The sequence below is a fragment of the Ammodytes marinus genome (assembly GCF_949987685.1).
Source record: "Ammodytes marinus genome assembly, chromosome: 6".
NCBI classification, from domain to species: Eukaryota; Metazoa; Chordata; class Actinopteri; order Uranoscopiformes; family Ammodytidae; genus Ammodytes; species Ammodytes marinus.
This window is the reverse complement of record NC_137235.1, coordinates 4555333-4583246: the sequence shown is the minus strand read 5'-3', so window position 1 is coordinate 4583246 and position 27914 is coordinate 4555333. Positions and strand designations below refer to the sequence as shown.

The 27914-nt window shown below is 39.9% G+C and overlaps 1 protein-coding gene across 1 annotated transcript; it reads right to left on the bottom strand.

Moving 5' to 3' along the window:
• Window positions 1-128: 128 nt before the first annotated feature.
• On the bottom strand, window positions 129-27089 carry akt3b (v-akt murine thymoma viral oncogene homolog 3b). The gene is made up of 14 exons (XM_080029060.1): window positions 26859-27089; window positions 19482-20025; window positions 13360-13485; window positions 12891-13002; window positions 10699-10843; window positions 9901-10032; window positions 9386-9451; window positions 9153-9221; window positions 8924-9046; window positions 8525-8653; window positions 7165-7379; window positions 5885-5972; window positions 5187-5289; window positions 129-4552 (listed from the first exon to the last, which is right to left on the bottom strand). The coding sequence occupies exons 2-14, from the start codon at window positions 19525-19527 to the stop codon at window positions 4467-4469; spliced, it is 1440 nt and encodes a 479-aa protein (XP_079885186.1). The 5' UTR covers window positions 19528-20025; window positions 26859-27089; the 3' UTR covers window positions 129-4466.
• Between the last annotated feature and the right edge of the window lie 825 nt (window positions 27090-27914).

Here is a 27914-nt window from a genome sequence, read left to right as displayed (position 1 = left end):
GTTTGGTGCATTTAGTTATGTTGGACACAAAGTTGAGAAGATAATAAAACATATTAATGAATAAGGATTATGAAACAACTGGAATAAAGAGTCACGACAGCAGAAACCCTGAAATGTATTTCTTTTAATTTAATTCAAAATAAATACTACCACGGCAACGCAAGTCCACTACTGGGGTTCTTGCCCTAATGTTTTGGTAAGAAAACAAACAAGCAAACGATCCAAAAAAAAATCATAAATCAAAAAGAGACTTCCGTTAATGCATCCATCATCATCATCATCAACATCCTTCAGCGACTTTCAAGAGGTGCCTTTTTTTTTTAAACGACATACAAGGTAACACTGCCTAGAATGACAAACATAAATAAAACAAATACTATGGTACAAAAATAAAAAAGTAGAGGAAGAAAAAGAGGAGGAGGAGCAAGAGAAGATGGGATTGAAACAACCTGATGAAACCAGCACTGCGAAGAAAAGAAATGGTCAACCATGGTCCCACTTATTTTTTTGTGTGTTATTAGGTGAAAAAAATGAAACAGAAATGACAGTGCAGACTCCACAGGTTCAGTCATGTCCTCACAGAAATATTATTCAGGAGTCGGTTTTAATTTCTCGTAGGGACCACAGCGACCAATAGGAAGGCAGGGGAGGGGGCAAGGGGGTGGGACATCCTCCTGGACGAGTCAAGTCTGTAACAATGGAAGGGTCCAGTCTTTGACAATGTCTATATATCTTTTATACGTTTTTTTTAGTCGACGTTGAGTGTTGCTGTATTTTTTCCGTCACTATTCTCACCAGCAAGCTTGAAGTACAGTCACACACACACACACTGAGAAAGAAAATGAAAAATGTTTCATGTCTCGTCCACCAAGATGCCACTTTTAAAAAGAAAAAAGGCATTGCATATTTACATCAAGAAAAATAAGTTGTTATTTCGGGGCGATTCAGCTCACAGTCTTCATACATGAGTGTCCCAACGGCTCAGTTTTCTCGTGATCCGTGACATGATTTAGTGATTTTATTGACCCTTCCCCACCACACCCATCAGTTAAAAACATATGTGTGTGTGTGTGTTTGCTTGTGTGTCTATAAATTCATTTTCATCTAATAATACTGACAGGATAGACGGAGGTTTAGAAAAAAAAACTGGAAGCCATGGTCCTGTGTGATAAATTAAATTCTCTTCACTCTAAAAACTGTCTCTGTAATCTATACATCTCTGCAACAAAAAAAAACTTAAGACACCACTCCAAGTTGTTCTTGAATCGGCATCTCTACTTTGATGGAAATGCTCTAAACGACAAGATATTTCTTTTGAGAATCTGGTGGAAATGTTGTCGAGTAGATTATAGAATAAAACAAAACTGTTAATTTTACTCAAACAAATACCAATGAAAAGTCAAATCCGAAAAGGCTGATCGTTTGGAGTGGTTTCTTAAATTTCTTCCAGAGCCGTTATTATCTGTGTGAATATGAATGAAAGGCTAAGGTGTGTGCTCTCAGGGCCCCTACACACAAACATTCTAAACTTTTTCTTCTTTGCTGTCCGATATGTTTCACAGTCACATTTTAACTTTAAAAGCATCAGAAACCTTTTCCAAAGATCTTAAGCGTTTGCAAACAGCTTTTTTAAGACAAGTATAACCTTAAATTCCCTCTCTGAATCATCCCAAGTGTGTGTGTGTGTGTGTGTGTGTGTGTGTGTGTGTGTGTGTGTGTGTGTGCAGGAACCCTGATTTCTGCAGAACAGATTGAGTCGGCAGTTTTTCTCCACAAACAAATTACGATAAAAAGTTGCATTTTAGCTTCTTTTTTTTTTAATCACTTCACTTCCTCTGAATAAATCTTCTAAGTATTTCAGTTGTCAGTCAGTCCCCTCTCAGACCACTAGAGGCCAGGATTTACTAAGTGTGTCCACCCAGGCTGGATGGTAAGCCTCAAAAATACTTGTAGTACTTTACATACTTACAACTTATTAATAATCCAAAATGTAGAACTACTTTGAAACAGCTCCCCAACCCTCTGAATAGACTTTGGAACGATCGATTTAAGTAAATTCTCTGGTCTCTATTCTGGTCTGGTTTAGTTTGTAATTCCCGTCTTTCGGCGCTCGTACACAAACCCTCAGTGCTGTCCAAACTAAACACAATTTTGTAATAAATACAGAAAATGTCCCCTGATCCCAAACAGTGTTTTTAGCAGTAAAACAAGTCGAGAACTTAACTGAAACCACCCGACTCCTTTCATTTCAGTACCTGAATGAGTATAAAGAGAAATCAGCAGTTATAAATCAGCTTTAGGGGATTTGGGTAGATGAAGCTTTATAACTTAGCGCTAGCAGTTTCCCCCTGCTTTCAGTCATTCTGCTAAGCTAAGCTAAGCTAAGCTAATCACCTCCGGGCTCCAGTACCGGTATCGAAACTTGTCAAAACTTATCTCACTTCTCATACAGAAATTAAATGAATCAATTTCCCAAAATGTCAAATTTTTCCATTAACACACTCATGATAAGAAACCAAATATCCCAATTCTGTGTCCAGAAATATCATTACAACTATTGTTTTTTTAACAGCTACAAAAGGTGTACACCCCTGTTTTAGTTTATTTAACCGATCCACACATACACACTCAAACTTACAGTAACTTCCTATAGTAGACAATCGGGGCCTTGAACTATTAAAGGCCTACTTCACCGGTTGGAATATGAAGGTATATTGAACTCGGAGATCCTATTTAGTATAAATGTGCAAAACAAAATGTTATCGGATCATCTTAGCCTGAGAAAAGGCAGAAAGAGTGTTTTATGGTCTCACTGTCTAACCCTACAGTTTCCTTCTTGTGACATCACAGTAAGGGTTAGGATTAACAGGGCAGCTGGGCCAAGGGAAGACTAAGGGAAGACTGACTGAAGAAAAACCTCATTCATTATATTATAATAGTTATTTTATAATGATAGAACGCTGGTTCCGTATGGGTGAAGTATTCCTTTAATGTGGATTTACATTCACATTCAAAAAGGATATTTGTGCGATTTCTTTACTGCCACACTATGTTGGGTTTCTGCTTTACCAGCCGGGCAGAAGAAAAGACAGAACATTTCAATTTAACCTCACAACACAGGGGACTAAATGCCTAGACTTTTTGAGTTGAGATTTTGATTTAGTTTGTTGAGTAAAACGACCGACTTCAGTCTGATCAGTGCAGACAACTCACATCTTTCTCCTGTTTCTTTAGTGTAAATAGATATATTACATTATGTGTTTGTGTGTGCTATGACAGCATAAAGTTGACCCCCCTTCCCATTTACATACATACATACATACATACATTGAGCCACATTTCCCTGTGTAAACACCCATTCCACGAGTCCTATACAGCTATGATGAGGAAAACAGAATAGCAGAGGTGAAGAAAGAGGTGGATAAGCGGTGAGAGAGAGCAGAGAAAAGCCTGGTTCCCCTGCTGGAGCGGTTAGCTTGAGTTTGAACGCGGTTGTGCTCTGTGGCGCCTGAGTGAACTGTGCAGTTTCTGGCAGTTTTAGTGTTTCCTGTTTGTTTGTTTTTTCAAAATAAAAGACTTGAGATAACTGACAGATAAACACACACATGGGTTGGGTTGGGGGGAAACAAAAAGAGCAAAGTAGTAGTAGTAGTAGTAGTAGTAACACTGCAACCATGATAGGAATGATACAGACTCGTCCATTCACGTTTTTCTGTCCTTTCGTTAATTTTTTTCTCTTTTTTTTCTCCGTTGTTGTTGACCTGTAGACAGTGATTTTCATCGCCATGGGGATTGGGGGAAATGTGCGTTGCCATGGCAAATGTATGAGAAAGAAAGAAAGTTTTTTTAATTTTTTTTTTTTTTTTAGTGAACCACTAGCCATGCACTTATTCTCGACTAAGAATGACCTCACAACCCCCTTCAAAACCCGCCCTCGCTCCCCGAAAAGAAAACGAAAAAAAAAAAGTAAAAACTAAAACACCCTGTCGGTATGATACGAAACGTCTGCACACGTAAGGCAACATTTTTGGTTTTTTGTTCCCTAAAACGGCTCTTCCAAACCAAGTGCAAAAAAGTCAAAAGAAGAAGAAGAAGAAGAAGAAGAAGAAAAAGGGTAAAAAACAACAAAAAATTATTGAACGCAAACCCGGGTCGACAACTTAATACTGACGGAGAGAGAAAAAATAAATAACAAAAACATTGCCTTCTGCAGTAAATAGCGCTGAAAATGTAGGACTTTTTTTCTCTATTTTTTTTTTTAGTGTGGGGAGACCGTCTTGAGTCTATCCCACTGTGCAAAAACCTCTTTTAAAGTCCCTAAAAAGACTTCTCCCCGTCTGTGAGGAGGCAGAGAAGGAGCAAAAGAGGGGAGACTGGTATTTTTTTTTTTCCTAAAATGGCTACGTGTTTTCCTCAAAATGGCCACAAATGGGGACGATACTGGGCTGCTGTAGGGGCCGGAGCGCTCACTCCCGCCCGCTGGCTGAGTAGGAGAACTGGGGGAAATGAGGCCTTCGCTCGTTGTCCGCCGCGTCCATCCCGTCCTCGTCAACTTGACACAAGACACAAACAAATAACATAATGAGCTGCTGACATCTCAACACTGATCATGGGTCATCCATCTACCAGCCAGGGGTCACATTAAAGGTGGAGTCAGCAGTCCTTGAGAACGCTTGTTGTAAAACACAGCCTAGGCTCTGTAAACTGGCAAGGTTGCTAGCTACGATGGGCCACTTTGTGTACATACCCTTTGTTTACACACCTGTTTACAGAGCCCAGAGTATTAACACTGGATTTTTTTCAGCACGCACATAGTGAGGAAGGGGAGCGGATTGTGAGGATATATTCACTGATTTTGAAAAAAAGGGGATTTTGACAACAAGCGTTCTCCAGACTAGCTGGCTCCACCTTAAACTATAATTTACTAAATATTTGTAACAATAACTGAAAAATCTGAAGGCCGTTTGTCAGATGTGTTCACATATTAATAAATTGTCACAGCACCGAAACATTTCAGTTGGAAAAAAACATTAAAGCTGCTTTCGTTTGTAAAAAAGAAAAAAAAAAATCTGGATGTGAGTGTGCATTAAACTAATAAAAAGTCATAAGTCATTAAAACGGTTTTATAATACAGTCAACGTACATAAAATGACAATTCAGTGCAAGTAGAGAAAGGAGGTCCTTACATTTTTCGGGCGGAGTGATGGTGATGGTCTGTGCTGTGAACTCCTCGTCGAAGTAGCGCGTGTCCGTCTCTGAGCTGACCTGCGGCATGAAAGGTGGCACCAGCTGCAACACACAGGCAGTGGGTCAATAAGGTGGGTTTACTGACTCTGGCAGATACTAAATGAAGTATCCCCTGTATCTGTATGTGTTGTACTGCTCCTTCACACTTCCATACATGATCTACTATGTGGGTGTATGGGGGGGAACACATCCAATCTTCATCCTCTATTAAGAGCTATACAAATGATATATAAAACCACTTAAAAGAGAACCAACATATCCAGTGTTTATCAATCTAAAAACACCAACATTTCAAGATTTGACTGATTATAAATGTATTATTGTCCAAGTGGCTTCGCTCCGAAAATGACTAAATAAGTCCTTATTTGGTAAACAGAAAAATTAAATAAAAATATGTCTAATCATAGGACCTGGTGCTGTTTGACTCTTTTATATTATTCAGATGAGATACAGATGAGGTAATTATTTATTTTCCGTTTTCTATTTTTACCTGCCAAACCCAGACGTTCCTTTGAAAACCTCAGGTAAAGCCTGCGCCCAGAATATCTCAGGTACACTTCTGTTTTTTTTTGCATAAATCAAACCCCAGTGAAGATGTGGGGACGACGTGTAGCGGCTTAAATCCTTTCTCTCTCACCTTTTTGTCGTAGACGTCTTGCCAGTCGACTGCGTTAAAGTAACTGTGTCGCATGATCTCCTTGGCGTCATCCGGTCCGCCGCCCAGCCTGTCACACACAAAGACATGAAGAAGAAAATCAGACTCCAAATATACTTACAAAGAAGAAGAAGAAGAAGAAGAAGACTAAGAAATCAGACTTCAAATACTTTCTCTCACAAAGTCTCTCTCCATCAATGGAAACCAGAATATCCACCTGGCTGCCACTGATCCTAAAATAACTTGTCGGTGGCCGGGGTGAACCGGTTCGCTGTGTGAAGCTGCAGTCAGGTTCTTCATTAGCGGAAAGAGAGAGAGAGAGAGAACGCCTCCGGGATGATCAACACTAGCCGCCCGCCACCAGTCACTTTTATCATTATTAGGAGTGTTGTTCTCTGCTTAACAATGAGATGGATGTTTGAATTGTTTAAAGGAACCAGGGGATGGATGGATGGATAGATAGATAGATAGATAGATAGATAGATAGATAGATAGATAGATAGATAGATAGATAGATAGATAGATAGATAGATAGATAGATAGATAGATAGATAGATAGATAGATAGATAGATAGATAGATAGATAGATAGATAGATATGATTATTTGTTGTTTACCTCCTGTCCTGTGAGGTCAATAGGCCATAATAATGGATTTTCTAAATCTACCTTTTTTTTTTTTTTTATCAATTATATATTTACAACATTTGGAGCCATTTTCACCAACAAATAGTGAGAGAACAGTGCGTTGAGAGATGGAGAAATTGACATTTCGATGGTAGTCACAGTGAATGTCCTTTTAAAATTTGCACAGTGGAAATAAAAGTCTAAGAAGATTGAATAGGCCAATCATTTATTTACATTAGCCAATACTTTTAGTCTTTCTCTTTCAGGTTACTGAACACAGTTAAATGAGGACTTTTACTTTAAATGCAAAACCAGCCTTCTTCAGTGTTATACGCACGTTAACAAGTAATAATGCATAATCAGATCCAGGACTCTATGGGCCGGTTTCGAAGACATGGATTAAGCCTAGTTCTGGACTAAATTGTACTTTCAATGGACAATCTCCATTCAAAATTCCATTTAGTCCAGGACTAGGCTTAATCCATGTCTGTGAAACTGGCCCTAAATGTATGAGTCAGTGTTAGTGCGTGCGTGTTTGTCTATGCGTGTGTGTACGTACCGTTTGTTGCGTGTATGTTTGTCTATGCGTGTGTGTGTACCGTTTGTTGCGTGTGTGTCTGTCTATGCGTGTGTGTACCGTTTGTTGGGGTCCTTGATGAGCAGCCCTGACAGCAGTGACTTAGCGTCTGAGGACAGCGTGCGTGGGAACTTGATCTCCTCCATGAGGATGAGCTCAAACAGCTTCTCGTGGTCCTGGTTGTAGAAGGGCAGGCGGCCGCACATCATCTCATACGTCACCACGCCCAGACCCCACCAGTCCACCGCACGCCCATAGTCGTTGTCTTCCAGCACCTGGTGATATATGTACAATACTGGTTAACCATAATGTTATTGGTATTTTGGCAAGATTCTCTCTGATCTCTTTCTTTTCAATCTGTTTTTTGTTAATTTTTCGCACATTTCGACTTCATAGGTGCTCGGATTTCAATAAACATTCATATTTCTAGTGGTTAAATAGTTCTATAATGCCTATGTAAACCCAAATCCACAAAATCCTTTGTTGCATGTTAGGAGTTAGAGACATATTTATCAATCCAAATGAAAGATTTTGTCATTTAAGTTGGATAAACTTAAAAAATGTCGGTTTAAATGGGGCGCGGTGTGCTTTGGTTCTTATGACACAGTAAGTATTTTGAACCGATAACAGCAGTTCTCTGGGCGATTTTATAAAATCAATTACTGTTGCCGTGGAGACTGTTTGATACGGCCACGCCTACACAGTCCTGTCATGAGGTCTAGACTGTTTTTACTTAGTTTTTCTAATATTTATGAACATTTATTTTCACTCAGTTTTTTGTAAAAGCTTATGAAGACACCAAACATTGACATCATCTATTGATTTTTTCTATTTTTAACCAGGTTTCCAGAGGCTTTAAGAAGCTCAAAAATACATCAATGTTTAATCTGTGTATCTTTTCTTTCTCTATTTTTTAACCATGACATTTCTGATATCCTCTTTCATTTCCCCTAAATGGTCAAAAAAGAACTTCCAGAATCTCCACCAAGAGCCACATTAAAAGAAGTGAAATTAGTAACTGACATTTTGATATGTTGTAAAGGAAACATTTAGCTATCATTAGGGGAAGTGCATGTTTAGGAGACTTCCACATTGGCTACAACGGTGGTTGCTGCTTGTTGACAAACGTCGAGAATCCAAAACAGTCTGCAGTGAAAGGCTACGTATTTCTTTTTCATATTTTCATATAATTTTTTGACCTTTTTGCTTTTATTAGACAGTTTGAGACGGAGATGAAATTAGGTTGAGATAGAATAACATGCAGAGAACGACCACGGGCTGGATCGAACCCAGGTCTGCTGCGATGAGGACTGAGACTCTAGGGGGGGACGCTCTAACCATTGCGAGTGCCCCTGCTAGGCTAAGTATTTCTGGTAGTTAATTATACAGTGTATATAGGTGTTGTGGTGTGAGCTCTGACCTCGGGCGCCAGGTACTCTGGTGTCCCACAGAAGGTCTTCATGGTGGCAGTGTCGGTGATGCCTTCTTTGCAGAGGCCGAAGTCTGTGATCTTGATGTGGCCGTCTTTGTCCAACATGAGGTTCTCCAGCTAGGAGAGAAAAAAAAAACAAAAAAAAAACATGACCATTTTGTTTTTGCATCGTACGTGAACAATCTGAATGTTTATCTGTTTGTTTATTTGTGATAAACCCTTTTCACATCAACCTGGTCCAGACTTTTTCGTTTGATACGAACCAAAATGATAGCGGTGAAACCTCCCCCGCATAAAATTTAACCATAGTTCGGTTCATATCGTAGTTTGACATTTTATTTGGATTTTCGAATATTTTCCTCAGACCTCAGCTGTGTGTTAGTTTACCTTCAGATCACGGTAGACGATCTTGGCAGAATGTAGGTAATCTAGAGCGGAGACGATCTCAGCGCCATAGAAACGAGTGCGGTCCTCCGAAAAGACTCTTTCTCTCGACAAATGGAAAAACAGCTGCAAAAGAAAACAATTTATAAAAAAAATTCAAACAGTTTTGCGTTGAATTCTTGAAATAATTTCCATATTGAAATAAGACAGCAGACATCACATGATCTCTCACCTCTCCTCCGTTGACGTACTCCATTACAAAGCACAGCCGATCTTTAGTCTGGAACGAGTACTTCAGAGACTGCAACACAATACGTACACAGTTATTATTTGTGCATTTTTCAAAAGTATATTTGCATTTAAGCTGGTGGCCATTGCTTCTCTTATGTTAGATAGTTACAGTAAAAGTCATGTATACTATCTACATATTATGTGTCATTCAATCTTCATTCTGATGATACTTACAGTTAGGAATGGATGTCGGGTGTTTTTTAATACCCGGCTTTCTGTGAGTGTGTGAGCAACTTCATCCTGGGAACAGAAGAGGAAGATTTCTTGATTTAGTGAAACGTTTTGACGATGTTATAGGCAGTTTTAAACCCAATACCAGTATAAAACATACAGAAGCTAGATACCAAATATTCAACAGTATATAGAGAGTTATAAAACGTCATTATAGGTCGTTCTATAAATGTATTATATGACTTTCACCATCAAGGTATCAAGAATATAAAGTGCTTAGTGCTGGTGCTAAGTAACTGCCTTCAAGTTAAAACGTTATTAAAACACAACAAAACAACAGTAATACGTAAAATACTGATGAAGATATCTTCTAAGTGTCCAAGGATTGTTTGGGGTGTGGGGTGGGTGGGGGTTTTAAATGTTTCAAATGTTTGTATGTTTACATAAAAAAAGGAAAAATTAAATAAAATGTTGTTTATTGAAGAATAAAATAAATGTGTTGAAGATTGAGAGCGTACCTTGGCTATGATGACTTCCTTCTTGAGGATCTTCATGGCGTAGTAGGTTCCACTGGCCTTCTCCCTCACCAGGATGACTTTACCAAACGTGCCTTTGCCCAGAAGCTTCAGATAGTCAAAGTCATTCATTGTCTGGACAGAGTAAACAGAGGGGTGATGTGAGACAACTGGTTCGCCATCAAGCCATCCTATTTTTTTTATTTTTTTGGTTTGCTTTTATTGACAGATACGTTTTGAATAAGGGAGTGGAAAAGGGGAGAGAGAGAGAGAGAGAGAGAGAGAGAGAGAGAGAGAGAGAGAGAGAGAGAGAGAGAGAGAGAGAGAGAGAGAGAGAGAGAGAGAGAGAGAGAGAGAGGGGGAATGACATGCATCAGGAGTCCAAATCATTCATTGTCTGGACAAAGTAAACAGAAGTGAGATGTCAGACAACTGGAACCGTTCGCCATCATTAAATGCACTTACAACCCTTTTTTCCCCAGCTATTTTTGGGGTATTTTCACCATTTATTGATAATATAAGTTTTGAAGTACAGAGTGGAAAAGGGGGGAGGGAGAGAGAGAGAGAGAGAGAGAGAGAGAGAGAGAGAATGAAATGCATCAGGAGTCTAACCAGGGTCCGCTGTTATAAAGACTGAGCCTCAAATGGTACGCGCTCTACCCACTACACCATGGGAGCGCCCCACTTACATCCCCTTTTGTCTGTATGTTGTGAGTGTATCTATGTAACTTGTTCTGCCTCATGGCCAGAACTCCCTTAAAAATTTTTTTTTTTTAAAAGAAGGGGCGATGTATATTTTACCTTCCGTTTGTACTGTCCGATGGAGGTGTCCATCTCCTCCTCGTTGACGTTCTCTATCTGGGAGGTTGGGCTGCTCAGGATTCCTTCCTCCTCCTGTTTGGCCAGAGACTCTGCTACCATCTGGATCGCCTCAGCCCATTCGTCCCTAAAACACAATATAGAGGCCAAGCCCAAGCTTTAGGCCCCGAGATGCTGTGCCGCCGATATACTTCTTGACACACCTTTGTCCGGTATTGATGAATGAAGGTCCGAGTCTTTCTTGCAGTTTAAAACATTTGTTTCGTTTATTTTCACTTTATTTAGCTACACGCTCTAAAACCAACATACAAACATAGACCCTGACGTAACGTGGGTTGTGTGTTGTCAAAAACAGTTTCAATGTCCGGGTAGCAACTGTGGAACCAAAGATTGCTTCCTACTTTATACAAGAGCGCTAATTGGCTCTTACACACAACAACAGGGTGAAAATATTAAATACCTTTTTGTTTTCTATGGTGGCTTTGCTGTAAGACTGACAATAAGATTTTTCCAAACTTTTTTAAGAGAGAGACCGCTAGTCGAAGCTACACACTCACATAATCAGCTACTGTAATATTTACTGGTGCAATAGTTTACAGTTGATCCGTTATCTGTACAGATCGTATTGGGTTGGTGATGACAGGGTTACACGTGACGTGCATGAGGACCGCCATGTACTGTCGTCTTGACAAATCATTGAGCATCAGGTAACAAGTTGTAAGTAAAGACTATACATTTACAGTATATTGTGTTTTGAAGCTTAAAACCCCTTCAAAACTTGGCGTCCAGCCTCAGACCCACACCCCTGCATCCTGTCTTTCTTCTCACTGTGTTGACAGACTCCTGTTGTATGAGGAGAAATCAAACACAAAAAGCCTAAAGTCTGGTTCAGGAGGACTAACAATTTCATATATTTTTTGTGTCACCAATTCCAAAGCCAGACCTTGTACATCTCTGGTATCTGTTGATAGTGAATCTTCCTGTCCTTTGTTACATTTTTATTTTATTGAAACTTGTAAACCGCAAGTTCACTTTGGTGGTTCCTATTGTGTATGGATGACCTTAGTAGCTAAACACAAATAAACAAACTATTTTCATTCTTTTTTAACTCTCAATTAGATTTTTTTTTTTTTTTTTTTTAGGTCAGGGACATTTTCTTATATCACTATTTACAGATTTAAACTATTCTTTCTTTCTTTAAAAAATAAAATAAAAATAAATAAATAATGATTTGGCCCACTGACCTCAAAAACCAAACAATGCAAAATAAAAATAGAGGTAATGATTTACCAGAGGCCACAAGTTTTATTTTATCATGAGCTGAGAAATAACAGAAGTCAGTATTTTTTTCAATATATATTTAGACAATTGTTCCTCAGCTGGTTGGCCTCATTTCTCCACGTTAAATTAAGCCTGTTCTGTCTAATAAGTATTTATATAAAACAATCCAGACTACTTCTACAGACTTTCTGTATATGTGAATAAAACTGGTGGTAGAGGAGGGTTAAGGCTAGAGCTATAAATCGCTGGTTTCATCAGAATATGATACTGATTAATTGGACGATACGATATTGCTGCTATCGCAAAGTCTGCAAAATTACTACTTTGATTTGATTCAGGCGCCTGCGATCGATATGAGACGATATCATATGTCCATTTAACACAACCCGTTCCATTTAGATCAACTCAACAAAAAACAACTAAAATATGATTCTGTTTTTTTTATTTCGGAGCTCTTTCAGATATTTAAATGAAAAGAAAAATCCATTATTTTAGTGGAAATACTGTCACACAGAAGCACAGAGAGATTTTCAAAATAAAAGTGTATGTTAAAGACGGCTATATGCATCAATGTTTGGGTGTTGCATTGGTACAGTTCGCTCTTTCGCCAATGCATCGATATATTGACCTACAGCTCTGTAAAAAATCAAGAGACCACTACAAAAGGTTCAGTGTCTCTCATTTGACTATTTATAGGCACATATTTGAGTAGAATGAACATTTTGGTTTTATAATATAAACTACTGACAACATTTCTACCAAAGTCCAATCCATTTTTTGTCTTTAAGAGCATTTCCATGAAGTAATGTAGAGATGAAGATTTCAGAAAAAATCCAGACTGGTCATTAATTTTTTCTGGAGCTGTATATCCATGTGTATTAGTGAAGGCTCACCTCTCATCAGGAGTGTCCACGTGGAAGGTCCTCTCGATGACCGTGGTCCACTGCAGACAGCGGATTATGAAGGTGTTTGGCTTCGGCCGCTCCGTCTTCATGAGCTGACATTCTGAAAGTCAGAGAGAGAGAGAGAGATCCATGTGTAAGATGCTATGTAGATCATTTGGATTTTTTTTATTATTAACATGATTTTGTGACATTAGCAGGACAGTTGTTACGACGTAGTAACAGATAGAAGCTTGCGTGATAAAAAAAGAAAAAATAAGAAAAAAAAATGCTTGGGCAATGCCTTCGTATTCTTATAATCTTGAAGATTAGTTTTATCTATTCATTATTTTTCCAGTCCAATCTATTAATTTCCAGTCCTGTATAGAGTAACATTTTCCCCATTTTCTGTCCATTTGTGCCAGATTATTTGTATTTTAAGAAGATGAAATCTGAGATGGAGGTGGTGGTTTGGTCTTACTTGCTACAGAGAAGTTGTTGAGCGGGTAGGCCAGGTCTGAGTCCTGGGGTTTGTCCTTGTAGCCGATGAACGAGCCGTCTGACTTCAGCAGGAAGTAACGCGGTCGCCAGTTCTTGATGTATTCACCTGCAGAGAGGGGGAGAGGTGACACAAATAGGTCACAACCTGCTACACTCACATGTGTTTGTCCGACATGATGATAGTAATGTTGTCTTTGCCCTGAATAAATCAGCAGTAGGGAATATACAGGGATTAACAGTTTCACTTCGAACTGTGCTTTAAAATATCAGGGTTTTGTAACAGTGAAGGCAAAAGTACAGTGATCCTGTTTTCACTCTTAAAAAAAGAGAGAAGTAAAGGTTCATTATTTACTATGTGAACAATGTTTGCACAGTGAGGAAAATGAAATTAATACAGACAAATTTAAGACTAGCCCTGTGTTCCAATACCCACACTTCTATGCTATTTAGTAGAAAAAGATGCAGGATGCCCCAATGACATAATTTATGAACTGTATGTATAAGTTCACCATATCTTATCATCTGCAAATCACCAAATCAGTGCTTTTTGGGATTTGTTTTGCCTTTTAAAAATGCTAGAAAAGACATTTTTTAAGTGCCCAAAGTTGGATATGACAGCATTCACATGAAAACAGGATCCGAGAGTAAACAAACTAAACTGGGCACTGACTACTTCCAGCTGAAGAGGATATTATCTGGTGATGAGACATAGTGTATGAGCTCATTGCCATGATGTGTCGGTTTCCTGCTGTTCTGACTCATCAGCTGGTGACACAATCACAACAAATGCTGGAATAACATGACTAAGTCATCATGGTAATAAATACATTGTTACAATTCCTGATAAATCTTATAATTGCATTTGGTCAATTTCAAATTCATAAAATAATGTTCTCTAACTCTCTGTCCCTCCCAGAGAGACATCAATATTTTTCTCATTGAATGTACATTTTTTTTCCGGTAGCCCTTATTTAAGTTTTATTGATTTTATTTATATTATGATTTATTTATGTTAAAAATGTTACTTTTAAATTTAAAATCTAAGTTAATGTATTTATTTGTTTATTTTGTTTTAATGGATGTTGTGCCGATTGTCTGAGTATTTTTTATTGTTATGTTCGAAATGACAATAAAGAATGATAAAAATAAAAATTAATTGTCAAAGGTTGATATCTCACAGTTATATTAGCACCAGAGCAAATAAAGAACAGAAACCTGGAAACCAAAGTGTGTCAGTAATAGTGATCAATGGCTGAGCTGAACGGCCTCTCAGCATCTTTCCAATAAATCAAACCCTGACGACACTGTTCTCACACATGTGATGACTCACTCCGCTTCACAACAACACTCACCCTGCGTTTCAAATCACATACTTTTTCTTTTTAACTACACTGACTCCATACTAAAGTACAGAAGAGTTTTTGGAGCCACAGGAGAGAAAAAAATCAGATAAGGAAGATTTATTTTCATTATGTCGAGAAATGTCAAGAATAAAGACAAATAATACAAAATGCAAATGGAGTCAGTGGGGCATTCATGTATTTTCAGCATACTACAATTGACGTGCATGTATCGGGACATCCTAAATCTTTTTCTGGCATACTAAATAGTAGGGAAGTATGGGGATTGGAACACAGGGTGAGAGGTTGCAAACTCAAGATACTCAGTCAGTTCTGCTTAAAAGCTTCAGATAAATGCAGGTACAGCTACAGTACTGAATCAGTTGTTAATACTGCTTATTTAATCATTATAAAAAAGATAATTTGATTAAATCCTTTTAATCGATTTCTTAGAATTGTTTGTTTTGACAATTCAAATGTCCAAAATCCAAATACAATCGGTTTACAATGTGAAGTAAAATTTGTTTTCCTGTTAAATTACTTTGTCCTTTAATCAATTATCCACTGTGTGTGTGTGTGTGTGTGTGTGTGTGTGTGTGTGTGTGTGTGTGTGTGTGTGTGTGTTTGTGTGTGCATGCATGAGAAGAAAGAAAAACACAGAGTTGAAAATAAATAGTGCTGCCCTTCTTATTCTCCTTTTCAACTCAATGACCTTTTCACTTTGACTGATTTCAGTTTTAATTGATTCCTCTCTGACTGTGTTATTATGTCTCGCCCAACATCCTGTCAAAGGGGAAATAACTCAATAACTAATACATCACATGTAAGATGCAAAGATGTCATTACAAGAGCTTTCTCATAAACCTCCCCTCCCCCCCTCCGAAATCTCATAAGGGATTTTCTCCATACATAGAGTATTAGAGAACTCCAGGAGCCACATACAGTATCTCACAAAAGTGAGTACACCCCTCACATTTCTTCAAATATTTCATTATATCTTTTCATGGGACAACACTGAATAAATGACACTTTGATACAATGTAAAGTAGCGTGTGTACAGCTTATATAACAGTGTAAATTTACTGTCCCCTCAAAATAACTTGACACACAGCCATTAATGTCTAAACTGCCGGTTACAAAAGTGAGTACACCCCTGAGTTAAAATGTCCAAATTGGGCCCAAAGTGTCAATATTTTGTGTGGCCACCATTATTTTCCAGCACTACCTTAACCCTCATGGGCATGGAGTTCACCAGAGCTTCACAGGTTGCCACTGGAATCCTCTTCCACTCATTCATGACAACATCATGGAGCTGGTGGATACTGGAGACCTTGCGCTCCTCCATCTCCTGTTTTCAGAAGCCCCAAAAATGCTCAATAGGGTTTAGGTCTGGGGACATGCTTGGCCAGTCCATAACCTTTACCCTGAGCTTCTTTAGCAAGGCAGTGGTCGTCTTGGAGGTGTGTTTGGGGTCATTATCATGTTGCAGTACTGCCCTGCGGCCCAGTTTATGAAGGGAGGGGATCATGTTCTGCTTCAGTATGTCACAGTACATGTTAGCATTCAATGAACTGTAGTTCCCCACTGCTGGCAGCACTCATGCAGCCCCAGACCATGACACTCCAACCACCATGCTTGACTATAGGCAAGACACACTTGTCTTTGTACTCCTCACCTGGTTGCCACCACACACACTTGACACCATCTGAACCAAATAAGTTTATCTTGGTCTCATCAGACCACAGGACATGGTTGCAGTGATCCATGTCCGTAGTCTGCTTGTCTTCAGCAAACTGTTTGTGGGCTTTCTTTTGCATCATCTTTAGAAAAGGCTTCCTTCTGGGACGACAGCCATGCAGACCAGTATGATGCAGAGTGCGGCGTATGGTCTGAGCATTGACAGGTTGACCCCCAACCCCTTCAAGACCTGCAGCAATGCTGGCAGTATTCATATGTCTATTTTCCAAAGCCAACCTCTTGGTATGACACTGAAAACGTGCACTCAACCTTCTTAAACTGGGCCGCAGGGCAGTATTGCAACATGATAATGACCCTAAACACACCTCCAAGACGACCACTGCCTTGCTAAAGAAGCTCAGGGTAAAGGTTATGGACTGGCCAAGCATGTCTCCAGCCATAAACCCTATTGAGCATCTTTGGGGCTTCTGAAAACGGGAGATGGAGGAGCGCAAGGTCTCTAATATCGACCAACTCCATGATGTTGTCATGAATGAGTGGAAGAGGATTCCAGTGGCAACCTGTGAAGCTCTGGTGAACTCCATGCCCATGAGGGTTAAGGTAGTGCTGGAAAATAATGGTGGCCACACAAAATATTGACACTTTGGGCCCAATTTGGACATTTTAACTCAGGGGTGTACTCACTTTTGTTGCCTTCAGTTTAGACATTAATGGCTGTGTGTCGAGTTATTTTGAGGCGACAGTAAATTTACACTGCTATACAAGCTGTACACTGACTACTTTACATTATATCAAAGTGTCATTTCTTCAGTGTTGTCCCATGGAAAGATATAAAGAAATATTTGAAGAAATGTGAGGGGTGTACTCACTTTTGTGAGATACTGTATCAAAGCAGGGGGCTATCTCTTTATTCCAAACCGTAAGAATCTTTTTTTTTAGCGATAACCATCCCATACCGGATAGACAAAGCTTTCATAAGAACTAAAGTTTTAGTCGCTACTTTTTAGCTTTTATTTCATTTGAAAGCTGAAAACAGAAGGTCCTTGATGTATCCGTTGATTTTCTTAAGTGGCATTTGTTCTGTGTATGAGACAACATGCTGGTCATAACCAATTGTCCATAGTAGGATTAATAAAGTTTTTATAATTGAATTGAATAGAATAGACAGGAAACATGGAGAGAGATGGGGGAGTGACATGGAATGGCTGGAATCGAAACCGGCGAAACGTTGCGTTTCTAGTGCATGTGTACGGTAACCACACGACAACCAAGGCGCTCCCTTATAGGATAAGCTTTTTTTAAGATAGTAAAAATAAATAAAGCTGTCCATCCATATGTGAAAACAATCAGTCAATGCAGTCAAGAACAATAATGTTGATCTGCTGACGTTTTGTATCAGCTCAGTTTCAAGTCAACAACAACACACCCGCTTCTAAACTGTGTGAACTCAAGAGTGTGTGATCTGAACCCGCCCAGAGAGCTGTGGAGACGGAGAGGGCTGAATTATAAGAGCAACACACACGCACACACACACACACACACACACACACACACACACACACACACACACACACACACACACACACACACACACACACACACACACACACACACACACACACACACACACACACACACACACACACACACACACACACACACACACACACACACACACACACACACACACACACACACACACACACACACACACACACACACACACACACACACACACAGAGGTGCAATAAACAATCCAGGGACTTTGTGGGGGCCGGAGAGGAAGGAACAAGAGTGTTAGGTCATCCTCTGTATTATGCTCATAGTGCCACAGAGAAAACTTCCCCCGGCCGGCCTGCCAGCCAACAGCACTGAGCTCAGACCAGACAAACACACACACACACACACACACACACACACACACACACACACACACACACACACACACACACACACACACACACACACACACACACACACACACACACACACACACACACACACACACACACACACACACACACACACACAGTCTCTCACACACACACACACACACACACACACACACACACACACACACACACACACACACACACACACACACACACACACACACACACACACACACACACACACACACACACACACACACACACACACACACACACACACACACACACACACACACACACACACACACACACACACACACACACACACACACACACAAATCACTGTGGGAAATAACACAACAGCCAAGTGCGGCTCAGACTGGGCTGCAGCCCTGCAAAGCCCGCGCTCGCTGCTCTCCGTCTGGCAGGTAAACAACCATTGTTTAGTGCCGCCGTGCTTCAAGCTAGCACGGTGGCCTAGGCCCTGTCAGCACTGACTGAGACCGCTGTTTAAAACCACCACTAACCAGTGTGTTCATCTAAAAGAAAACACTTGATCCTGTTGTGTGTAGTGTGGCCAAATAACGACGTAAGGCCTTGTAACACAGTGGCAGCATTTATATGGCGCTTTTATGCAAATCACTCTACAAGGTTTTTGCAACTCATTCACACACCAGTGAGCTCCTACACAGGGTGGCAACTTTCTGTCAACTCTTAACTTTCTTTGTGATTCCTCCTTTTGAACGTCAGTTTAGCCAATAACAAAAGGCAGGGGATGTCATCATTAGCCTGAATTTCTGTTTCTGTTCAGAATTTTGGAAATGATTAAGTTTCAAAATTGGATACCATTCAACCCTATTCGGACCGCTGGATAGCTCACTGACTTTGGTGGGGGGGAAACCAGGGTTCGATTCCCGGATGGGGCAGTGCAAGTTCACCCAGGGTTCTTAGGCAGGACCCTTGTAGCTCACTGCCTACCTAGAATTGTAAGCAGCTTTGGATAGGTGTCTGCATGTAATGTAATGTAAAGGGGTATGTTGCTAGCTACGGTGGCCCCCCTTTGTTTACACACCCTTTGATTAATTAATCAGTATAATATATGAAAAGATGTACAGTTGGATGCAATCGTAGGTATACAGCTACATATGAAACACATGATTCTGGTTCCTCACCTCGTTTCTGGACCCAGCCTTCCTTGACGACGTTCTGGTCGCTCATGGTGGCTTCTCCTCGTCACCAGTTCTCCCCGTGTGGTGACGGTGAACAGGGGGGGGTAAGGGGGACGGGCGTTAAGCGGGGACAACTCTTTCCCTTTTCTTTCCTTTCTGTTCAGCTGTATTTCTAAACGCTGAATGTCAGTCAGCCCTTACGTCTGACTGTCTGCTTGACTTCCAACCTCCTAAACCTCCTAACCCCACCTGCGCCCACTCTCGCTCTGACCTCAGATCTGTTAACCTGTTCCTCACCGGGCCGTAAATACACGTCTATATTCTCTCTCTCTTTTTCCTCTATATCACTTTCTCTTTCCCCCCTTTCGCCCCACCAAACCAAACCCAAACCTTACTTTCTCTCACTCTCCTTTTCACAATTCCTACACTTCTTTACTTCTTTTAGTAGTTTTTAAACTCCCCCTCTTTCTACACCTCCCTCGTGCTCTCAAACTTCTTCTTCTTCTTGTTCTTCTCCTGTGTTCAGGCGCTCCAGCGGTGACTCAGCCTGGAAGGAAACGGAGGCAGAGAAAGGAGAGAAGAAGGGAGAGAGAGAAAAAAAGAGAAAAAAGAAAAACACACATGGCAGGTCAGTGGATAGTTTCCTCTCGCACACAGCAAACACAGCAGGCTGCCACTCATTGTTCAGAGCCTTAACACACTTCCTGCCTCCTTACATCCTTCTGTCCTTACCTCACACTTTCTCCTGCTCCCTTATTCACTCACTCCTAACTATGCGTCCTATTCCTTCCTTCTCTCCATCAGTCCTTCCCTTACTACTTCTCCTCTTACCTTAAATACATCACTTGCGATTATTAACAAATACTTAAATATACATACAGCTATGGGGAAAAAAAACAGACGTAATTTTTCTTAAATCTTCTTCTCTACATTACTTAATGGAAATGCTCTTAATGACAATATCTTTAGGAGGAATTTGGTAAAAATGTTGTCAGTAGTTTATATTATTATAAAAACCAAAATGGTCAATTTACTCAAACATATGCCAATAAATAGTAAAACGAGAGACACTGAACATTTGGAGTGGTCTCTTAATTTTTTCCGGAGCTGTATATATGTATTTCTGCTTTCAGTTCACTGCCAACATAGACACCAGACAGACAGTACACTAGTTTGCATATGATTACCCCTAATCAAGACATAACAAAGCAGATCAGTTTAGTCTGACCCGGTTATTGAGTTCGGAGGCCTTTGTTACATCGGTATAACTGTCTGTGGCGATGAGGCTAGGCTATACACACTTACTGTTCTTCATGTAAATCCAGACTGGCATAGATGTAATTCAAGAGACAAATTTTCACATCCATGCACTTTACCACCTCAGCCACTATAGCCTCTACATAAGGGGGCAGGCTTAAGAGCAGTATCGCTTCATCTGACTGGCCAAATACAGCCCCGTAACAAATTAAGAGACCAGTGTGGATTTTTCTTAAATCTTTATCTATACATTACATATTGAAAATGCTCTGACAATATTTTTATTGTGAATTTGGTAAAAATGTTGTCAGTAGGCTAGTTTATATTGTAAAATCAAAATGTTCATTTTACTCAAATATATGCACATGCAGAGTGTGAATGCATTGGCACATAGAAAACTATAGGCTATGACTTTTTGCGGTTCAAACAGTACTTGCACTATACATCAATAACAACATTTGTGATACATTTTGCAGCCCTAACATCCATCCATCATATCCATGGCGGCCTTTCTCCTTCCTCTCAATATCCTGGTACCTCCCTCTCTCTCTATCACTTCCTTCCTTCCTTCCCTCCCACCTTAACTAGCCTCCCACTCTCTTTACCCACTTCTTTTCTTAATATTTGAAACATAACAGAGATCATTTTCTCTTGTGTTAAGTTATATTTCATTAATAAAAGCAAATGAAATACTTGTTGAACCCATGGCATGAGCATTCAAGTCAGACTTCAAAATGTATCAGCAGTTTGCAGTCGACAATCACCACACTGAAAGAATGTACAACCTGCAGCAGGTCAGGTCAAGTCAGAGTTTACCCCATATAAAAAAATATAGCCAAAGTAATAAAAACACAATAATGATAATGGATTGGATTTATATAGCGCTTTTCTATGCACTCAACACGCTTTATAGGGTTCCACGTTCCATTCATTCACACACAGTCATACTGGTGGTGGTAAACTACCATAGTAGCCACAGCTGCCATGGAGCAGACTGACAGAAGCGTGGCTGCCATTCAGCGCCTACGGCCCCTCCGACCACCACCTCAAACATACAGCAGTCATACACATTCACACTAGGCAAGGTGGGTGAAATGTCTTGCCCAAGGACACAACAACCATGACACAAGTGGCAGGCAGGGATTGAACCGCCAACCCTTTGATGATTGGACGACCCGCAATACCACCTGAGCCACAGTCGCCTCCCAATAAATAGGAGCTTAATAAAATGTCAAAATGTCAATCTCAACTTATATTAAAACTAAAAGCCGGTGTAAGGGGGTGCTTGTGGCAGTGGCTGATATTTTGAGGTAGACAGAGCAAGAGAAAGGCTCTCGAAATCGCTATGTTAAACAGAGCCCTGACCTTTGCTCTACTGTCTGTACACAAAATAGGGAGAAAAAAAACAGCTTCCTTTGAAAACTAGACTCATGGGGGAATTCCCTGCACCTGACATCCCTTAATCCGCCCATGTCTCCACTCTTCTTTCAGCCCTTTGTTCATTCCTTTACTCCCAAACTTTCTCTCTTTAACCTCACTTCATCCTTGCATCAAATTTCTTGATCAGTCACAGGTGAGTAACAGACATCTGTAAAAACTGAAAACAAATCTGTTTTGAAGCAGTTGTATATGATATTTAAAAAAGATATCCTAAACCCTACTAAGATCATACACAATTACATTTTTGAAAGATGACATTTTTAAAACCAATCACATTTGAGTTTTGCATAAAGACTTCAGTGCGGTTTGAAATACTTCATATTAGTTTACTGTGAAGAAGCAACAGAAATGCGACACAGATACTGTATCTATAGCTCCAGAAAAAATTAAAAGACCAGTCTGGATATTTCTTAAATCTTCATCTCTACATAACTTATTGAAAATGCTCTTAATGACAAAAAATGTATTGGAATTTGGTAGAAATGTTGTCAGTAGTTTATATTATAAAAACCAAAATGTTCATTCTACTCAAACATATGCCTATAAACAGTAAAGCGAGAGACACTGAACATCTACAGTGGTCTCTTAATTTGTTCCAGAGCTGTATATAAGACTGTAAACATATTAATTAACATTTGAAAATGAGAATATGAAATTGGTCTTATTTAAATTGAACAGAAGCCTTACTCAAACCTCAGTCTGGGAACCAAAGTCCAAAAGCTAAACAGTAAAATAATGTTAAACCATATTGTCCTTACATTTACTTCCCTAATGATTACGCAGCCACTGGACAATGCATTTCCATTTTACCACTTCCCTCTATTCAACTCATATCGTTGATAAGCTGCAACGCAAACACATGGGAAAGTTGGAGTTTTTAGCTGAAACGTAACTGGAGACTTTTTTTTTATTTTTATTTTTTTTTAAGGAGGAAGGTAAATGGTAAATATCCCATTTTAAAATCCCTGATAAATTGTTGCCTTTGTTTAAAATGATAAGGGTTAGTGGTTAGGGTTTATGAATGGCAAATGTACCTAAAGAAGTAATAAACAATATGTCCACAGTTATGCATTAAATGAATGCATTCTCTTCATTTGAACAGCAGAACCAAAAGAAATGTATATGATGAATTAGGTCATCAACATGTCTGTGAACAATAACGAGTTAAAATCATATATTGTCTGATTTATTCTGCTTAAAGTTGATTAACAATACTGTATGTTGGGGCGCTCCGGTGGCTTAGTGGATAGGGCGCGTACCATATTGGCTCGTTCCTTCGTTGCAGTGGTCGCAGGTTCAAATCTGACCCGTGGACCTTTACTGCAGGTCATCCGCCCTCTCTCTCTCTCTCTCTCTAGCTCCCCATTTCAACTCTGTACTATCTAATAAAGCTTGAACATGCCAAAAAATTATCTTTAAAAAAACAACACTGTATATTATCACCAAGCCATACCTCCTAATGAAGTAAATAAAAAAATGATAATGTTCAAATGCATTTTGTTTCCTTAAAGTGACTACAAGGAACTTTTAGTCTTTCCCCCTTCTAGCTCCCCCTTTGGACAGGAGAGGTAGTATTATTTTTTTTACACCTGTGCCCACTGTCCGAAAGATCTTTGCTAGTGCGTGCATTCGTTGAGAAAGCGAGGTACAGAGAGACGGCAGGATACATGGCCATGTGCTATGTATTTAAATGGGACAATGTAAGATTAATAATGGTAAAAATATGACTATGGTGAAGCAAAGTAGATTTAGTAGCGTTCATAAACACAGGCTTTTCCAGTCTGCCTGCTGTAAATCGTTTAGTCTGAGTTGGTGGCGGGAATATAGACCCGAGCAAAGGCATTAATAACAACTATATAAAAATAACATTATTTTCTTCTGATGGTCTCGTTTACTGTTACATGCAATTTATGATCATCAGATTTTTTTTTCAAAATGCTAAATAAAGATTTCAATGATCCTTGTAGGAGGTTGAAGTAAAAACTTTAACTAAATTGAAGTAACTCTGCCTGCTATTCAAATAAATGCCCTGCTGCCTATAAACCATGATGATTCATAAATGATTTTCCAGAGAATTGCTTATATCATGTTTCTCATAGTGTCTCTGATTACTCATCATGAGATAACCTTTATGTCCCACTCCTACTATTAATAAAACATGTTTTCTTTACAACAGCAATTCACAGTCTCCTCACTCCTCCACAATCCAATCAACTATGTTTATTGACAAGAGTTCCTATCATGATTTCAGAATTTTCACATTTTTGGCAACTAGTTTATTCATTTTGTAAAGAATACACGATGCGGGGTGCTCCGGTGGCGTAGTGGATAGAGCGCGTACCATATTGACTCCGGCCTTCATTGCAGTGGTCGTGGGTTCAATTTCGACCGGTGGACCTTCACTGCATGTCATCTCCGCTCTCTCTCTCTCCGCATTTCAACTCTGTACTATCCAATAAAGCTTGAAAATGCCAAAAGAATACAAGATGCTGAAATATGTGGAGGGAGGCTGGTCATGTTCCTCCATACATCCATCCATACACAAGACTTAGGCACAGTTTCATCCCACAAGCGATAACATTGTTCAATTCCTGACCTCTGTCCATGCCCATTTTGTTTACATCCGTTGTAACATCTAGGGATCGGTATCCAGGATATTGGATCCTTCCTGACTGGACAAAACTACAATATTGATAAGCCCCATGGACAAACGATACCGCCATTATTATTTATGTAACATTAATCGTTATAAAGTAGCGGCATTTTCATATTCTAAACCATCCGCTAATGATGATGAAGCTGCCGGCATCGCGCTGTGATTACGTCTGACGTTGTGTAACTGTTTACATACTCGCTCTACATTCATGGCACACATTAACATCTATCTATCTATCTGTCTGTCTATAATCTATCTATCTATCTATCTATCTATCTATCTATCTATCTATCTATCTATCTATCTGTCTGCTATCTATCTATCTATCTATCTATCTATCTGTCTGTCTGTCTGTCTGTAATCTATCTATCTGTCTGTCTGTCTGTCTGTCTGTCTGTCTGTCTGTCTGTCTGTCTGTTATCTATCTATCTATATGTCCATCACAATGCAATCTGAAATCCTAAAAACTTCAAAATACAGTGTCTGGCAGCTTGAGCAAAATGGCAGCAATTCAACTTTGTTATTTCTGCTCAAAAGTAATGATAAAATAATCTTTACATTTCATTTACAAAAATGTTCTCGCAACAAATGATGGAGTATATAGTACCAATAAATAACAGAATCAATATGTATCGTTCGTATCAATAAACAATATCTTAATTAGAATTAATGTCAGCATCAACAAAATCCTAAAAATACCCATCCCTAAAAACACCTTCTCATCTATTTATACATCCACACATCTATATTTATACCACAGTTCAAAACATTATTTTCTATCTGATTATATTACATTTAATCACACATTTATATTCACATCTATATTTATTCCACCCATTCAAAACATTGTGTATATCTGTCTATAATGTTCATATATTTAAAATATAAACATCTGTTATTACCACCTACTGTACAGTACCTCATTCTGCATTATATTGTATACATATATTTGAATATAACAGTTTGCATTATCATGTCCCTTTGTACTATTGTCCTTTTTTCTCTTGTGCGTTATTCTTTTTTCTTTATTGTACATTTGCAATGTTGTACGAAACTGAGATTCAATATATTTAAAAAAATAATCATTTCAAATCAACCGCTCCTGTATTTATTGAGCGCATCGTGATAAATAAAAATAAAATTTGAACTAAAAATGGGATGGAGACCGAAGGGTTGGGGGAAACAAACGCGAGCCCCTGTGTGCACAATGACAACAAAAACAATGGCTGACAGGAGCAGACGATGGATATTTCAGAAGCCGGGTTTTTTAAGAGCTGCGGCCTTCGGCACCACAAACACACCACCACCACATTCACTTCCACCACCAACCAGCCTAATTTATTGGCCCTGAAAGAAAGCGTCCAGCACCGCACACACAAAACAAACAAACACTGAAACAACAGCTTTTGTTTCAAGGGCGTGTGGTGTCATTATCTATTACATAACAACATCCGGCTTGGCGTGCTACATTAGGTTATTAATGTAAATAGGTGAGACGTGAATGAGATAAATAAATGTCCGCCAGTGGAGTCAGTGGTGATAAAATAGTAAATTATGGGTAAGGGGGGGAAGAGGGAGTGTTGTGTGAAAGCAGGCACCGGGTAGTGTGTGGTGTGGTGGCTGTGGCTGGATGGAGGATGCAAAACTAGCCAATGGATGCTAACAGGGAGGATGCTACTGCTAATGTTAGCCGGTTGAGCTTGGGCCGAGGCCAGACGGACGTTGTACCGTTCTCTTGCAGCTGCAGCATCCCGGGCGACGCATCCCTTTCCCCCGCTATGACGAAGCAAGCGGCGGCGGTAGCCACTTAGCATGCTAACCACCAACCGCTTCCAACCGCTCTCCTCGAGACCGAGACCGAGACACAACCCCCCCCCCCCTCCCTCCCTCCTCAATCGCCCCCCCTCTCACCCCCCCCCTTAAAAAATAAAAAATAAAAATCGACGACCACCTCCAAAAACACACCGCTTGTCTTACTTCCACAGACACACACACCCAATTATGGCCATATGATAATAATATTTCACCTGGTAGTCGAAGAATATTGGTAGTGATGCCCTCCCTTTCCTCCGCCTCTATGGGCACTGGAGCATCCGACGGAGTAACGTCCCTCAGCGGCGACAACAAGAGGCGGACAGCGATGGATCCATAGCCGCTGATGCCGTGTCAAGCCCGAAATAAAAAGGTTTTTCTCTCGCTCGCCACTCACTCTCTCTCTCTCGGCGGTGAGACAGACAGACAGAGACACGGACGGACGGACAGACGGACCGTGGTCCTCCTCGGCTCCTGCTCCCTCCGCAGCTCCGCGAGGCTAAAAAACCTGATGGGAAAAACCTCTCGGATCTGAGTCGGCGCGTCACGTTCAGCCACATCCGACTGGGAGGACTCCTGCGGCGTTCACGGGCTGTGGGAAATACGACGCTCACTGTCTGGGGAGTGTGACTGGATGTGGGGGAGAATTGGCCACATGCAAGAGGCTACAACAACAAGTGAGTGAGGACATTGAGTTCATGTCCAGGGCTATAGCAAGGACGTTAGACAATATTTAGGCCATTACTAGGCCTACTAGATAGATAGATAGATAGATAGATAGATAGATAGATAGATAGATAGATAGATAGATAGATAGATAGATAGATAGATAGATAGATAGATAGATAGATAGATAGATAGATGGATGGATGGATGGATGGATGGATGGATGGATGGATGGATGGATGGATGGATGGATGGATGGATGGATGGATGGATGGATGGATGGATGGATGGATGGATGGATGGATGGATGGATGGATGGATGGATGGATGGATGGATGGATAGATAGATAGATAGATAGATAGATAGATAGATAGATAGATAGATAGATAGATAGATAGATAGATAGATAGATAGATAGATAGATAGATAGATGGATACCATATTGGCTCCGGCCTTCGTTGCAGTGGTTGCAGATTCGAATCCGGCCCGTGGACCTTTACTGCAGGTCATGCCCCCTCTCTCTCTGTATCCCCATTTTGACTCTGTACTATCAAATAAAGCTTGAAAATGCCCAAAAAATAATCTTAAAAAAAAGAAAATAAGA